General features: G+C 44.9%; 1 protein-coding gene across 6 annotated transcripts in view; it reads right to left on the reverse strand.

Annotated features, from left to right (window-relative positions):
- Positions 1-2,425: 2,425 nt before the first annotated feature.
- The window catches only part of Cadm1 (cell adhesion molecule 1), a 325,645-nt gene continuing 310,299 nt past the window's right edge, over positions 2,426-17,771 (reverse strand). For 3 of the 6 annotated variants that reach the window (XM_075966041.1, XM_075966038.1, XM_075966042.1), the window contains 2 exons: positions 4,716-4,847; positions 2,426-2,725 (listed from right to left, as the gene is read on the reverse strand). In XM_075966041.1, the coding sequence (XP_075822156.1) occupies positions 2,607-2,725; positions 4,716-4,847 (251 nt within the window). In that variant the 3' untranslated portion in view covers positions 2,426-2,606. Of the gene's footprint in view, positions 2,726-4,715; positions 4,848-16,377; positions 16,432-17,771 lie in introns of all 6 variants that reach the window. The other 3 variants (XM_075966039.1, XM_075966036.1, XM_075966040.1) reach the window with 2 other exon arrangements.

The raw sequence follows: 17,771 nt of genomic DNA on the forward strand, positions 1-17,771 counted from the left end.
CAACCTGTACAAAGTAATACTCAACAATACATTTCAAACAGCGCACTGTATACTTAAGAAAAATACATAAACCAATATACAACTAAAGTCCGTAATTTCCTGTTTTTGCTTTATTATAATTATAATTATTATTATTTCTCCAATGGGTGGGGCCTACACTTTGCAATCTACCTGAGACGGAAAAACACCAATCGAAACACAGGAACCTGAGACATGTCAACATTGTAAGCCATAAAGTTACATCAGAACACTGCACTACTGTACACTTGTCAAAAAACAGAAAGATGGGCGGTCCCGGAAATGAGATGCCGATTCTGTGAACAATGGTAGGTTTGTTTGTTTGCTTTTTTGTTTTTTTTGTATTTTTTATATATTTTTTTTTCTAAAAAGAACAGCTGAAAAACCCTTTCAACGACATGCTAACTGGTTCTCACCCTTTGATATGGTCACACTATGTTCAGGATGGGTGCTAAGGGCTCGGAATAGATGCACATTATAAAATTCTTGAAAAAGGGATGTTCCTTGTGGCTTTTTGTCTTGGTTAAGTGCCTAGGGACAGGAGAGGGGTCAACAAAACACTGCTCGGTAATGCATTTTCCTTTACATACCAGTCCATTCCCAAAAGGCCCCCATATTGCAATGGTTCTATCAGAAGTGAAAATAAAGACAAGAAAAAGAAATACGTTTTCAAATAACAGAGTCGACACTTTTTCCCCTTAAATAAATCAGCGTAAGTTTTCCACATAATGTAACAATAGTAAAAACGCACCTTGCAAAATCCAAAAGTACTGACTGAAAATGTTATATAATATATATTTATATATCTATATATATAGATAGCTCTATCTTTTCTGATGCCACCTTTCCATAGGGACTGTTATTTGGAGTCTGGAGCCTACCAACATGTAGGGAAAGAGCTTAGGTTTTCGTCCTTCAGAACTACTTCTGGATTCCCTCAACACTTCAGTGACAAACCCCGCCTTAGCTTTAAAGACTGCAAATGGTAACGACTCCTCTACCTTCCTCTAGGCTCCAGTCTAGGATATGTTCAAGGTAACTTATTTCAGTAGCTATGCGCTATGGCTGCCATCATGCGAGATGAGGAATTTTTGGCAGATGGTTCTTAAGGCTGAGGAAAGAGGCCAAGGCTAGTGTATGAAAGGTAGAAAGATAAAAACACTCACATCTGAGTTTTGATTAAGTAACTGAAATTCTCTACATGCTGCTTTTCCACCTCGGCTCTGACCTTTCGAGAACAATACCGGCCCTTCCTTTGTACCTCCTGCCTTTGTCAAGCCAAATCTGAAGGAATGAGAGCTGCTAAGGGATTGGGGTTGGAAATCCCAGCAGGACAAGCGTCCCAGCAGGACAGTGTCTGTAATATACAGTACATGCAGGCCACATCCTACTGCCCTCCTAAGTAAGCACAAAGGAAAGAAAAAATAAAAACAAAAGCAAAAAAAAAAAACCAACAAAAACCTGCCCCCTTCATTCATTCACACAACACACGGACTTGCTCTCTCCTGCACGTCAGTGAGCAGTAAGGCCAATTGGGAAAGGTGGATGGATTGTTTGGAATGGAAACAACGAGAGCAGGCTGACTGCCTTATCCCCTCCCTGCTTCCCCTCCTGCGGCAACTCAAATTTGTCCTCTGACATCAAATGGACAGACCTCACCTGTTGGGTCTGTTTAGGGCAATGAGGAAGGAGGATACTTTCCACCCCAAACCTTTCTGCACAGCGTGGGGCAATCTATACTGAGCCGCCTACAGATACAGTAAAGACAGAGTCAATCTCATTGCGACACACCTCACTTGCAGGTAACCCTGTACAGTAATGAAGAGATCCACAGCAAACCACAGTTTCTGAGTCACAGTCTACTTTTCTAGTCTTTGCTGCTCTAAGTATTGAAACATGGGCAGCAGCAAAGAGTTTTCATTGTTTTTTTCTTTTTTTCTTTTTTTTTTTCACCCAAGTCTTTACGACAACAGAGAAGGATGCATCATGGAGACACTAAATTCTGAACTATGAAATCTAAACTGTGCTGGTTTTCCTTTTATGCAACTGAATTTGGAACAGAAAGCAGTCACCGTCAACACAAAAACAAAAGAAAGCAGAAACGGCAACAATGGGGGAAAAGTCTTAGGAATCCCAGCAGGTCAATTCCAAAAAGGGGAAGGTTTAGGGAGGGAAAAAATTGATTTTGGGAAAAATAAATGCATACAAAGGAGAAGGGGAAAGAAACACAAAAAAAAAACAAATGAAAAAACAAGGCACAGAATTTTCTGCAATCTACCGAAACCCAAGTTTGACTTGGTAGGAAGAAAGAAAAATTAAAAAACAAAAACAAAACAAAACAAAAAACCAAAACCCAAACCCAAACCAAATTAAAACCAGATAAAAAGAGGTGTCAAACAGCAGAGCGTACTTTTCAAAGAACATTTTTTTCTTTTTGTTTTTACATAGCAAACCCCAAGTCTTCCCAGTCTCGCATCTTTCCACCCACTCATAAAAAACACACGAGCGTCTCGCAAGTTCCAGTATCACTGTCTCTTTATCATCTAAACAGGGCCAGTTGGACACCTCATTGGAACAAAAAGGCTGATCTAGATGAAGTACTCTTTCTTTTCTTCGGAGTTGTTCTGTCCTCCTTCTGCATTGATTATAGCTGTGTCTGCGTCTGCTGCGTCATCGGCTCCTTTGGCTTCATGAGTGAAGTATGTACCTGAAAGATGAAGGGGTAAAGCACTGTGACTCTCTGATGGCCTCTGTGTGAAGTGGTACAGAGATGGCAAGTTGCTTTATGGCCATCATCAGCCGAAGTGGTGTGCAGGCAGCAGAGGGGAAGAAAAAAAAACAATTGGAAGAAGAGAGCGAGGTGGGTGAGACAGATGGGGATCCGGGGCTCCAAAGGTACCACTCCAACTGAGCCGCTGCGATGTAATTCAGCAAACGAGACATTAGAGCAGGGAGTATGACCAGAGAAGAAGACGTGAGTGGGGCTAAAATGCAGAAAGCTGGAGAGCTGCTGACTAACGCATAAACAGTAAACACCAAAGACCGATGACCAGAGATGTTCGCACATGGTTAAAGACCAAAGCAAGGAAGAGCAATTAGCCAATAAATGAATTAGGGCCCCAGTGATGCTTCTATTGTCATCTTGAGTCAGTTACTCCAACCATAGTTTTCCTAGCTTCATGAATGGCTACTGGCTACCCACAGGTGAGACTGTGCTTGAACTTGTATAAGGGTTGGTTTCTCTATGCCTTCCATTTCAGAGTAGGGCACCAGATGGAGACAAAATTTTTGACACTGTAAAGACTGCAATTGAGGCTTGGGCTCTGTCTTCAGGAACAAGGGTTTCTTTCTCACCATGTGACTGGAGCCTGGACCCGGATTCATGGATTTGCTAATTGGCACAGCCACTTTATAATGACAACAGACAGAACATTAACCAAGTTGGTGACATTTCTATCACCAAATCCCAAGGGTTTACATGAAGGAAGACAAGACTTCACCTCAGACTAGCAGGCAGGTAGAACTCAAACTGTCTGGTAAAATCTGATAGGCTTCTTCCCATTATGCTCTGACTCAAGATTCTTATACTTCAGAAAGCCTGAGACATTTTACTGAATTTTCAGATCTTAAAGTGAGAAACTGAGCAAGCAGGTGGTCAAACGCTTCCTTCCCGAGCCCTCTCTCTTGCAGAGACATATGTACCCCTGTCTTCTGATTCCCCGTGAATGCTCTGCACACTCACCTTGGCTCCCAGGCTGGACCTTCCCAGCTGGACCAAGTTAAGCACTGAAAGGCGGAGGTTCTGGGCCACACAGCTCTAAGAGTCCCCAGACTCTGTGCTCCAGACAGACACTTCCAGATCCTAAGGTCTGTTGTTCAGCACCCTGGACCTCCACTGCTGGGCTCCAGGGACTTTCCCCAAACCCAGGTCACATCGAATAGTATGCAAGCGCCTACAAAACCCCCCCAAAGCTCATTGCAGAGTGCTTGAGAAAAACAACTGAGAAAGACAAGGGCCGACAAAGAAAAGGAAGACTAAATTACCAGGAGGGGAGAAGAGGCTCAGAGCAGCATGAGGCAGAGAGGAAGAGCCTTGGCAAAGATGATTGCCCATCCAGTCTGCACAGTTGGTAAGTGTGATGATTAATGGCAATTTAAATCAATTGCCCTGATAATTTAAAAAATACATATTTATGTGGCTTTTAAGGCAAAAGATTTTTTTTTCTTTTCTTTCTTTTCTTTTTCTTTTTTTTTTTTCTTTTTAAACCTGGGCACACCACATCAAGGAGGAAATATTCTGGCCCTCGGGACCAGCTTACTCAGAGTTCAGGGTCAGTGAACTGGTTCACCTGTCTCCGGGGAGAAACGAGCAGGCTGTGTATGTTTGCCATACACACAATCTTCCAGGGCTCAGGCCACTCATCATGCCAGCCCCAACCTTGTTATTTTGACTCTAACCCCAAATGTAGACTGGGGAAAACAGACCTGTACAGCTTTGTATTTATAGGGAATCCAAATTATCATGCAGTCCCCAGCTGCGGCTGCTAAGGTTTCTTTATCCACCCAAGCCCGCTCGAGGAATCATATACGCTATGTCACCCTTCACACCAAGCTGCCTGGTAATGACAACAGTGAGGTCCCCCAACGCCAGGGCTCTGGCGACATGTTGCTCCAGCCTGCCAAAGCACCTTGCTTACCTTTATGTCTGGCAAAATAGCGGCCCAGAATGATGAGCAAGCAAAGCATGGCAAACACGACCACAGCCACAACACCGCCAATCACTGCGTGGTCCACCGCACCAATGGCGCCCTCTTCACCTGCTCGAGAGTCTGTTAAAACCAGAAGAGGAATAGGGATGTAGAACTTATTACAAGACACCAGGAGCCCCGGGGACACTGCCTCCAGGGTCAGGAGGTCACCTTCTTTTTTAATGGAGGAGTCAGCAAGAACAAACCAGCTGGATCAAGTTACACGGAGGGAACAGACTGACCTGTCCAGCGCTGAATTGATCTGTTCTCCCCACAAGGCAATTTCATTAGAGGCAGCATAGGCGTGCTACTGTGTGTGAAAGGAACTAGGGAGCTGTGTGTGTGTGTATGGGGGCTGGGGATCCTGCCTCTTCTCACCTATCCCTAGCGCTCACTATACACACCCTGGAACTTACAGCTACCAATAATTAAGGGGGCTGACCTAACTGTTTATGGGCACCACAGATGGTATCTTCAGGCGATCAGGGGAATGGGGGGGAGGGGGATGTCAACAGGCCGCACAGCTCACTCTCTTAGAGGAACATGCATAGGGAAAGCAAGGCTGTGTAGAGATAAAACCAGGCTTATGAGACTAAAGACATGACATGCTTGCCACATTTACAAGGAGTGAGGAGGGGAAAAGCCTCGATGTAAAATCTGAAAACCTAATTCAAAGGGGGAGGGGATGGAGAGAGAAAGGGAGAGAGAGGGAGAGACAGAAAACGTTAAGACAGGAAGGAATACTTGTCCACTGCCACAGACGGGTTTGATGTTATTTATTTAAAACCTCGAAATGCAATTAGTTTTCTCTTATAAGCCTCACTCCCTCGGGACGTCCCTCTTTGAGTTTTTGGCTGGGGAACAACTTCAGAATGAACCCGGAATGAGCTATGGTGATGCAGAATGGATGTATGGCAGGGTAAACAATTTTAATTTAGGAATGTGGCTACATCACCCTTTGCTGAAATCCTAATGGCACCCGAGATTTATAACATAGTAAAAAACAATTATTCTCCCGTTGATTAATACATTAACATTTTGGAGTGGAAGCTAAACCATTGTCTTTTTTTTTTTATTGAGTCAAGTACGACACCTCCATTAAAATGATTTACTGGCTGTACCTTACAATTTAAGCACAGCAGCAACAGAAACGGTAAAAATCTTTTAACTTTACATGATTTGTGAAGTCATATGTGAAGGATTTACCATTTAAATCTTTCAGTACATGAAGCACATGGCCTATAAATCTGCCCCCCTTGTAGTTGCTGGATGCCTAAGAGAAATGCATTTCACCGGGAAGACCGAGAGTGCAAATTCAAGTCAATTTCTAAGAAAGATTTATCTCTGTCTCTCTCCAAAGAACAGAGCAAATCTCTGAAGCCTCCACCTCTAATAATATTTGAAGTTTATCGATCAAGTGTACAGATCCGTGACAGCTAAAGGTAATGGTACTCTTTTGAGCCGAAACCTGATACAACGCTTTCAGCAGGAGGGCAGGGCTTACACTTTCTATCGATATTTCCAATTCTGCTTGGAGACTAGGCACTGAAGGATGCGGGGAAGTAACTCGTGACGACCGAGGCTCCCGTGGAAAGTACTTTAATTAAAAGAGCTTCAACCAGAATGTGGAGTATTTAAAGTGTTCCGTGGAGTTAACGTTGGAAGGGTTACAGAATAACTCAAACCCCAAACCCCCAAAGAGATGCCAAGTCAGAGGCAGCAGTAGGTCGCCTGGACAACGGGATGATGGGAGTTTAATTGGAGGATGGAGATGGGTTGGAGGCAGAGTGCTGCAGCCAATTAGTCTACTCCGTGATGTGCAAGGCCCTCCAGCTACGTGTCTAATAAGCTCCATTTGAAATGTAGTGGAGGGGAATCCCCTGCCTCAGTCCAAGTGCTGCTGACTGCGGACAATGTGGCTTCCATTGTCTTGGAAGTCCTTTCAACAAGACAAGCCAGGGTCATGGAAACTTCGTAGCCTTTTATGAAACAGCTTGTTGATGGGAAGTACTGTGTGTGTGTGGGTGCATTGATTATTGTTCTTCTGTGACGAAATACCTGCCACAAATAACTGAAGGAAGGGCTTCCTCTGCTTCCCATTCTGAGAGCACAGTCCATCATGGCAGGGAAGGGATGGTGGCAGGAGTGAGTGGCAGTGGTCGCATGGCATCCCCAGTCAGGAAGCAGAAAGAGGTGAACACTGGTACTTGCTTTTTGCTTTTTCCTCTTTTTTTTTTTGTTTGTTTGTTTGATCTGGGATCTGGCCCATGAATGGTGCTACTACCCACATTTAGGATTTGGGTTTCTATGTTCAGCTAAACTTTTCTGGAGACATCATCAGACACGTCCATGAGTGTGTTTCCACAGTGATCCTAAAACCAGCCATACTCATGATGAAGAGTGACCATCACGGGTTAGTACCGGATCTTGGTGCCTGCTGGAGGGCTACACTTTATATCGTGAAGATACACCCTTGACAAACACTCAAATGTTCACACAGGGAACAGGTAATGGTAAAACTTGCCAGTTCTGTTTGAATGATATCAACTAATCTTGAGTTGTCATGGGCTTCAAAAGGAAAGAATGTTTGAATTTTCCATAAACTGCCTGTGTCTTAGATTTGGGACAAGGTGATACAGATGAGGGAAGAGAGTTACATGAGGCAAGGGAGCAGGGAGGTGCCACTTTGGGAAGGTTGAGACTTGACGAATGCTTCTAGAAGCTGTTTAAGACGCAATCTCTACCCATGTGGAGGCAGGCAACTCTTGCCCACTGTTAAAAGACTAATTCCTCCAACTTCAGGCACAGAAAAGTCAGAGAGTGTGCCAGTATGTTTGTGTTTCAGAGGGGAGAGGGGAAGAAAAGGCAGACAAAACTAAGGACAACCTTCTCCAAACAAGGCTTCACAAACAAAACAAACAAACCTGCCATCTATGGGATTCCTTACTTAAGCCAGCAGTTCAGCTGACCTCTGTTCTCCAAATGCGCTCAGTTCCCCTGTACTTAGCTCACACTGAACACCTGGGTTTGAGTTCTTTCCCACTCTCAAGGGCACACATACATTGCAGATCCTTATTTGCAAGCGTAATCTCTCTAGCTACTTTTTGATACTCACTTTGACCAGAAAGTTTACTACCGCTAGTTAATCACCAAGACACTTCTCCTGCCTTCAATTACAGCAGATGGACACAGAAGGTAACTGATGTTTAATTTACAGGGAACACTGCTGGTTATGAGCTCCTGGCCGCCTCTTCCTACCTCTCCTCCACCCTCCTCCCAACCCTGGTTGACCATGAGAGGCAGTAATAGAGCTGTGACTGTCCCGAAGTGCCTGTCACGGGCTGGGCTCCCCTGTGGCGATCAGTTGTTTCTCATTCATCTCTTCTGTTTCCTCTTGTGGGATGGGAGGCAGTTCCAACTGTGCTGTGGATTGGCTCAGACTGGTAGGGGTGATGCTGGTCGTCTGCTCCTGGGTAAGAACCCCCTGCACCTGCAGCTGAGACCTCTCGATGGTCACAAAAAGCAGCAACGCTTTGCTCAAGGATGCACTTGGCTGTCAGAGGTGGCTAAAAACAGGATCTGTGGCAATGTCCGCCAGCCTTCACCTCTCCTATCTTGATCAAGTGTTGAGAATTCAGACGAGTTCTTGAAGGTCCCGCTCCTGTGAGCAAGGAGATGCATCCGATTGGGTCCCATGCCATTTGCTGCTGTTTTCCTGGGAATGGCTCTCCAGATTTCTTCCTCCCCTTTGCAGCCAGACAAGAAAACAGGAGGCAAACTCTCCAGCTGCCGCAGCTCCTCCAGCAGAAAGTGCAGATGGGGAAGCAGGGTCTTCTCAAGGAGCCCGGTCTCCAGGTAAAGGGGAGCCACAGGTGTTAGGGTTTCTATATTGGGATAAAGCTATGCTCTTGCTGTACTGGGGAGGAATGCCAAGCACATGTACATGTACAAATAGCCATTCTAGTTCCTGCTAACCACGCTCTATGTGTAGTTAATCTCCTCCAAATAACTCCACACACACATTCAGATGAATGAGTGAGCTAAGTCTAACTTAGACAACACTAACCACGCTCTGTGTGTAGTTAATCTCATACAAGTAACTTGATACACACATTCTGGTGAATGAGTGGGCTGACCAAATCTAACTGAGACAACACCAACGACAGTTTGTGTGTAGTTAATCTCATCCAAATAACTCCATACACACATCCGGGTGAATGAGTGAGCTAAGTCTAACTCAGACAACACTAGTGGCTCGGTGTGACAACGCCACTGTGGCGCAGCCCTTGGTCTGCCCCCACCACCGAATTCTGTGCCACATTAGAGCGTCAAATGTGACAGCACACCACTAGCTGGGATTAGCTCTTATGACAGAAAAATTGAAACAACTTAGCTCCATGTGAGATTTATAAGTCCTTTGCAGAATGTCAGGTTGGAAAAAAACAAAAACAAAAGAAGCAAACAACAAAAAAAATCAATTAAACAACAACAATAACAAAACCCTGTGTCATATCTTCAACTACCCTGGCCATGATTTTTAGCATCTTAGAAATCTCAGAATAACAACAATAAAAGAATTAACAACAACAACAGTAACAAGATACTTTTCATCAAATCCCAGGGATGTACCAACTGTTCAGCTTTCTTCAGCTGACCTGACCCCTCCCGCTCCTCAAGGGTGATGTGAATGGGGAGAATTCTGAAGGCTGGATTGGACTTTCAGTCTCTTTCCACCTCTCTCGCGGACAGCTCTCTTTTTCTCTACTTGTATTCATTCCTTAAATGCTTACTAAAGTGAAGCACTTCCTTCACAGAGCATCCCCTGTTCTGCTGCCTGTGTGTAAGGCCCTGGTTTCTATGGCTACTTTACCACCTAGCAGGAGAGGCGCCACACCAACTGCCAGGAGAATGCCATAAGCCTTGCAGGCTGTGCTGCAAAAACAGAGATTCATGGGTAACCAGGCTAGGACGTTTTTGACAGGCTCCTGGCAAGGCAGGACTCACTGAGCAGAACCCTTATTGCAACTGCAGGCTGACCACTTGGAAACCCAGGCTACAGAATCTAAGGTCAGTCGTCTTGCAAAAAGGACACAGAGCTCTCTCTTTGGAGAAGGGAAGTGTGAAGTGTGCAGCGTCAGGATGGCAATAACTGCACTGCTGTACCCTCCTATCTTGGGCTTCCTTGGTGAAGGCTAGATACCGCTGCAGCACCCACCAATCTTGTCTGAGGCTAAAATTGCCTTGGAGCTCATTTAAAGTGGCGGATTCTACGTCTCCCACAGGGGCCTCTCCTGCCCAGGGATGATTGAAACTGAGGCTGACATTTTGCAATAGTTCTGTCACTTGGTGCAGCCGAGGTCTTGCTGGACAAGTCAGTTTAATTAAAAACTCTTTGAATTGGTGTTTATGATGGAAATGCTGCCTCCGGCTTCCTAGAGCTAGAAGGATTAGTCTATCTCAGAGAAGGCTTAATGACTGTGATGTCACTTGCTACTTCTCGCTAAGGAGGAGGGAGGGGGGAGGTGGTACACATTCCAAACCTGAAGAAAAACAAAACAAAACACTGAACACAAGTGTGTGCACACACCCCCACATACGCACACACACACACACACACACACACCGGTTGTGTCATCTGAAAGGTGTAGCTACCGTTTCCATCATCTAGGGCAACCAAGCTACGGATGCGCTTTCAGAGCACAGCTTTATTACTGGAGGGAAACTCTGAACGGCAAGCGCTGACAAAACGCCACGTTGTTTGCTAATCCTAATATGTTATTCTTCTTTTAAGATTTGCTTTTCTCAGCACCAATTCAATTATAGATGCTACAAATCCTTCTGACATTTAATTCCCTCTTGTCAGAGTGGTAAATGTATACAGTACATGCGCAGCTTTCCCATTAAGATGTTAATATATATTGGAGCACACTAGCCTTTATGCAGCATAACCTTTCCTTTCTGTCTTCTCCGAGAAGGGAAGGGAAGGAATCAATGTAAGGCAAGAAAATCATGACGATTCCTATATAGCATGCCGGGCGGCCAGTGTCAGCCATCAGCTGCATTCGAGCGCTGCAATGTCATGCTGCTATTCTGACATCTGGAGGGGCTGTGCAAGGCCACCGCCAGGAAAACTACAGTCGTCGTCCTCAGTGTGCACCCCGGAGCTCGGCATATGCTCACTTAAATGACAACTGTGCACCGACAGCGGCTGGACAGGTCACTCGTAGGGCTCAGGACTCTCCCTGCCTGTCACCACCGAGGCACAGGGGACTAGCTAGGAGTTCATCTGCATGGCATGTGGCAAAGTGCACCAGACTTGCCATCAGACCTGGGCCAGAAACCGAACTTCAATTCTTTCCTGTGTGACTTCAGGCAGGTTAGTCACCTACTCTGAGACATTGGCTCCAATAGTATTCTGCCAGGGGCCAGCACATGGCTGTGCATGAAAGTGCCTATCTGGCTTAGGGCTTGACATGTCATCAGGATTCAGTGTCTGCTGAGCTTCAGTCTGCGTTATGAAAAGCTGAGGAGGATCTTTTTGATTCTCATCACCGATCCTAGGTCAAAATTTGTCAGCTCTTTAGGAGGAATGGTGACCAAGCTTTCTTTTCACTTATACAGAATTGATGCAAGCCGCATCTAATGGCTTCACTGTTCTCTATGGTGCCGAAGGAAGCGCAGGGCCATCGGACACGCGCTATGATTCTGGTACACCATCTGAGGGCTGCAATGATAACCATTCTGCAGCTAAAGATTAGGACAAGTCTTTTAAATGTTGATTGCTCTCCCTTCTCCAGTCACTTGGTTTTAGTTAATTTAACCATCAGCAGAAATGACTCCATGAAACAGGATGCCAATCCCAAGACATTTAGTACTTTCAGAGCAACCCCGGCTCTCCTTGTAACAGGACACTTGGCAGTGGGGTTGACTTTTCTACTTTAAGCCATGGGAAGGCACTGAGGATGACACTGGAGTTTCCCTTAGAGGAACCTGGTAAGGAGGACAGAGTGTCAAGTGTTTCCAAACAGGCATTCCCACTAGAATCTGTCTCTATAGAGAGATGCTTCGGTGGGCCTCAGGCATTTGGGGGTGTGAGGAGGATGGAATCATGAATATGGTGAAGTTACCCCAAAGCAGTGTCCAACCTGTGGAACTGGAACTCACACTGCACACTGTGGCTAACAACTTTTTAGTCTGAAGAAAAGATTGTGTCTCTTTGGTGGTGGCCACCTTTCTTCCCACGGTGAAAACAGTAGCATGTTGGATTATGAGAAAGATCAGTACTAGGGGGAATCCAGAACCCCACTTGTGGGAACGTCACTGACCATGGGCCCCATGAGCTCCCTCAATGGACTGGTTCACACTAAACTCAAGATCCTTTTGCTTCAGCTCCTGGGCTCTGAGGTCACAGGTGTGTACCACGGAGCGAAACTCCACTTTTGAAGAAGGAAATGTCCATGTCTTAACCTTCCTCAAGCATTACTTTATGGCACTTAGGGCCACATTAGGGGAACTGATCCCATCATTTTTGGAGACTTCACAGGACAGTGGCACTGAAAACATCAGAGCAGAGCAGAGATGGATCGTTTCTAAAGGGGAAGGCATTTGATTTAAGGATTAAAACTACCTCTCCAGGTCAGTTAGTACACAGCTGGATGTCTGACAGGCCCCTCAGTGCCCAGCTTTCCTCTGTGCCTTCCCTAATGTCCACACTAAAAAGGAATTGTATGACTAAGAGACTCCAGAGGCTGGGAACCCTGAACCAAACGGCTACACTTTTTTTTTTTTTTTGCAGGCAAGAGGACTGTGTTTAAGCTCTGTCCACGTGAATTGCCTGGGTCTATATGGGTGCCTACTTTCCTCACTTGTACATTAACAACCCTTCTTATGCTATCCTACCGCAGTTTCCAGAGGACCCCCACAGCTGCTGGCTCATCTTCATCCATCCCTGGGCTCTGGCCTCCACTCTCTCCTGTCCCAGTTCCTCACTCGCCGCTACTTGGATTATTCTCCACAGTCACGACCAGCTGGGGTAGCCCCAGTCTGTCTTCCCTATCGGAAAGTTATCATGGGTGGCAGGACTAGCCTGTGAAATCCAAGGCTGGATGAACTCCTTCCGGGCCTTATTCACCACTGTGTCTTAGGGGCCAGTCCCGAGCCAAGCATACAGAGCTCAAATACTTTTGTAGAATAAAAATTAGGCAACGTATACTTAGTGGCAGAAATTACTTAGTATACGTGAAGCCCTAGATTCAATCCTCAGATTTGTAAAACAGGAAAAATGTATATGAAAGAACTTTCTGAGCTGTAGAGTATATTAATACAAGCTGAATGAAAACACACCTAAGACTCATGGGCACACTTTAACTGTCTCGCCCTTTCTCTCCTTTCTTTGTGGACATATTATCTATCTTAGTATCTATCAAAGAAATGAAACAGCCTGTTTGCCAAATCAGGGTCACACTTCATGTGGTGCTAATGGAAGGGTTTCTCCCAGTGCATGGGCTACATCCCCATGTGTGTATGTGTTCACCCATGTGGTAGACACACGTGTGCAGGAGCAAGTGCCCGCATACTGTCCCTTGCCTGAGAATCTTTGGATTCAAAGGCCTAGGGTGTAGAGAGGCTTCCTCTCCAACCCACCAAGGGAGCCAAGAGCTAGTTCATCAGGATTTCTCCTAACACCTATGCAAGGGTTATGGAAATCAGGTAGGATTCTGCCCCTCCCCTGGATGTTTTTGTGGCTTGGAAGGGCATGAGGATTTTTCCAGATCACTTTCTCATTTGGAGGGTAACAAGAGTTGAAAACAGCGCTGGAATGCCTTCTCGGTGCCTCTGCTTCTAAAGCAGGGGCCAAAGGACTGCTGTGCTGGGGCTGAGGGCCACTCTCTGGCACGCTGTTTACCACCTCACTCCACTCCATTGTTCCTGGAGGCCCTTCCACTGCTGAAGGGAGGGGTCAGTTGGAGCGGATTTTGTTAAAGTTTAAAATAAAATAGAAGGAAAAATATGCTTAAAGCTAGTCTCTTCCACACGGGGGGCGGTAACCACCAGCTGTCTCGGAGAGACGGCAGATGTAATTGATAAAACAATTCAAAACTACTGTGGCTCTATCGTCAATAAAATTAACACCCAAAAAGTAAATAAAAGGTTTCAAGGAAGAGCCAGATAATCCCCCCAAGTCGGCCAATAATTAAATCTGTAAACTAGGCACCAAGTCTTTCAATTCAGATTACAAAGGAGGATCAGCTGGGCATCTCAAGTTGCTGGTTGAGGGCTGCAGAGCATATGCTGCCTTTGAAGCTGTCATTAACCGAGGCAGGCACCAGTGAATGGAGGATGAGGGTGGGAGCAGGGCAGGGGAGGACCTGCAAGTGTGCAACATTAATCCCTAATGTGGAAAGGATGGACTTTCTACCCAATACAGCAGGGAGTGGGTAGCATTATTCATTATCACAGTTTAGCATTAAATGGGCAACACCTACTCTAATTTATTGATGGGCTGTTTAAGGCGGGTGTTAACCTGTTTGTCTTGTATTATAATTGAATTCAGTCTCCAGGCTACAGAGATTTGAGAAGTTCATCCTTTCTCAATCAATATGCTCCCCTTCAGTGACCCATTTCAAGACAGCTTCATAAAAAATAATGTATTTTGTTTTAATAAATTTAAACACTATGACAGCTGCTCAATTTTTATTGGTTGTTTTTTTTTCTCCCTTTAGATGTCTCTTTGCAGCCCAGAGAAGCCAAGCTCACAATCAATAGTAATTGATTAATCAGCATCCCCTTTGAACAAAGGTGCTAATCAGTTTTTGATTAGTTCATCAAACCAGATGCAAAGGCAACCCAGCCCAGCCCGCTAGTTCATCAGTGTTCTACATGACTTATGACTTCCAGCAATAGGAGTGCCTCGGTCCTGGAGGGAATAGGGGGGCAATGTAATTATTAATTTAACCGAATTATTATGAACACAAACAGTTGTTGGTTTATTGCTCCTGACTTAGGTGATTGATAGAACTGCAGTGGGGACCCATCTAGCATGTTGCAGGGCTGAGACCTGCAGTGTTCCTAATTGATGAAGCTGAGAGAAGAGGTACCTGGCTGACTCATGTTTTCCTAAAGAGGACAAAAACTCCTTTTGCCTCTCTGAGTGATTCTTGTCAGGAAATACACTAAGAGAGATCAGGGGACAATCTAGACCTTTCTCAGGATTCCTGGGAGATCCAGTTGCACAGGGTCACTGTATCTGGGGGTGACCTCAGACGCCAGAACAGAGAGCACCTTCACCCTTCACCTGGAAGGCAAACAGCTGTTCACTGCTGGCACTGCCTGAGAGCCAGGCAGGACTTACCTACTTCTATTTTTAAAGAAAGTAAATGTTTTGTTTTCATGCGTTTGTAACTTCTTTAAATATATCTATCAGTAGAAAGAGACAAATGAATGGCACGGCTAATAGGTGGCTACCTTCCTATTTATTTGCTGAAATTCTCTGGTATTTAGAATTCATTCATTTACCCAGAAAGTATTAGCTGGGTGCTTACTGCAAGAGAGGTGCAAGCAGGGGACAGATCCAGCGAGTAGCCTCCTGGAAGCATCTATTCTAGGAAATTCCAGAAGTCCAGCTCCCCTACACAGCAGAAAAGTGAAGGTATCCGTGAGGTCTGAAGCACACAGCCGGAAACACATCCAGTGTGTTCTGAGATATGGGGAATACTAGCTTGTTTTCACCGAGGTATAGGCAAGGACGGAGCCTCAAGCACCAGTCATTCAAAATAACTGCAGTGAATGCTGTCTGGGAAGGGGTAATATGGAGCCTGTTTTGCAGTGGGCTCCGGTTAGCAGCCACATGCCAGTGCCTTGGCTTCTCCACTGCAATGTCAGGGGCGTGCTCACTGGCTCACTAAGTGCCAATCAAAGTGCTCCAGAAGCTTTAGGCAGTTGTCACTGAAGTCTCATGACATCATGGAAGCTCGAATAATTGTTTAGCTCTGACCACTTTAAATCTCCTTCCTCCCGCCTTTGTAGGACATGCTTCTTATTCTGGATTAGTAACACCTAAATCCTGGAATCAAGCATGAAACCTACTTTTTGCAAGAGCTCAGTATGCTGTAAAAAAGGTCTGAGGTGGATAATTAGTTTACAGCCTGGTGCGTGACAAAACAATTGGCCCCCTCCTCCCTGTCCTGCTCTCCCACCTACTTCAAAGTATACGATATGGCTTTCTAGTCTATTCCACAGAAGTAGACAGTCAATAGGGCTCTAAGATCATGTCACATAATCCAACATCAACTGCTTCATAATGCAACCAAATTTCTCCTGAGCCATTGAGCATCTCGGATGGAAACATTACTTTAAGTCACCAAGCAGAGTGGCCTCAGCATTTTGCTCTCTACTGTATTAAAAGCACAGGCCACGTCTGCAACAGTGCATTGTTATTGTAGGAAAGAAAGGTGGGTGAGAGAATGGAGAAGTTATCTACATGTGGTTTGTTCTTTTCCTAGTCTCAGCACCCACAATGATTGCTCAGCAAACCAAGTGGTCATTTGGTCACAGTGGACAAAGCACCCACAGGTTGGACACTGCAGCACCTTACCTAATGTCTAGCCCTTACCTGAGAGGTCCTCACTGTCCAGTTCTTCTGCGGAATTGGGCAACTGAGTAAGGCCTTACAAGTAAAAACAAATCGTTTTTCTTTTCATTCCTCGAGGGACATAAACAAAACACTTAAGAACTGAGGATGGACTTTGTGTAAAAAAAGAAAACATGAGCCAAATCTCTTGCCATCTCCCGCTTTTTCGGAGAGCTTGAATATATTAATCCGTATGTTCATTTCTTTAATTATGTAATTGTTATTGATATACGATAAGGCAGAAAGAGTCCTCAGTCTCCACTGTTGAAAGCACATGAAACATGAGGGTGAATGTTTAAAAATCACTCATTCAAATAAGCATGCAGAAAGAAAAAAGTGAAGCCGAATTGTTAGCTGTGGACACTCTGATATATCTCTTCAATATGAATGTACTTAGATGCTACATACCGACATATGTAAGCTTTATCTCGCATTTCACTGAGAATTGAAATCCTTTGCCAATACTGACAAACATAGTTCATTTATCAATTTAGAATGATCTTGGATCACATATTTCAAAATGGTACAGCATCTGCTAACTGCAGATTGCAGGTTATGCCTTCATCAGAAAAATCTGATTCACAACTCATTTTTTTTTAAAAAAGAAGAATTTCATAAATCAATGGTATTCCAGAAATATAAAACCCTCAAAGCTGAAAAAGCAGTAAGGTCAGGAGATAATCAAGCAGGGCTTGAAATGCTGGTGTTCCAGTCAACCCCAATGTGGCCCAGCTGGGACAGTTCTCCACCAGCTCTGCTCTGAACTAAGTGAGGCCAAGAGGAGGGTAGCTAAACAGAGGGAGGTGCAGCTAGAGATGGCTTCCATTTCTTCATGCTTATTTCGATTGATCTTTCAAGGAAGTTTATTAAATACCATAAAATGTTAAGACGGTCAAGGTGGCCTTTGCTTATTCATTGCTGTTCTCCTTCAATCCCAACTTATTGCCCCAGGTACTCGAATCCCCACAATAGCTGTCTTACAGTCTGTGTCTATCGTTTTGAAGGTGGTTGTGGGTCTAACTCAGCTGTAAGGTCTTTGGAGAGACACAAGTGTTTATTTTTGTATCTTTCCCCTCCCTGAAGCTCAGCAAAACTATCCTATCAGTAAGTATTTGCTGAGTCAATGTTTTGTGAGTCATCCTTGGTCAATTACTGATCAAAGCTAAAAGGCAGCCATAGTGGCAGACTGGCTACCATTTCTATTTATTTCAAATGAGCTAAAACAAGCTTGTATGAGTGGACACTGAAGCTCAAATTTTCCGAGGTGATTTACAAAGGCGCCAAATGAACTTGGTGAGCTGGTTGAGTACGTGAAGAGGCTGGCCCACCATCAGCCCTAAGAGAGGAGAGTTTCTCACATGAGCCCTGGGTACCGA

The sequence above is a fragment of the Microtus pennsylvanicus genome, chromosome 3 (genome assembly GCF_037038515.1).
Source record: "Microtus pennsylvanicus isolate mMicPen1 chromosome 3, mMicPen1.hap1, whole genome shotgun sequence".
NCBI classification, from domain to species: domain Eukaryota; kingdom Metazoa; phylum Chordata; class Mammalia; order Rodentia; family Cricetidae; genus Microtus; species Microtus pennsylvanicus.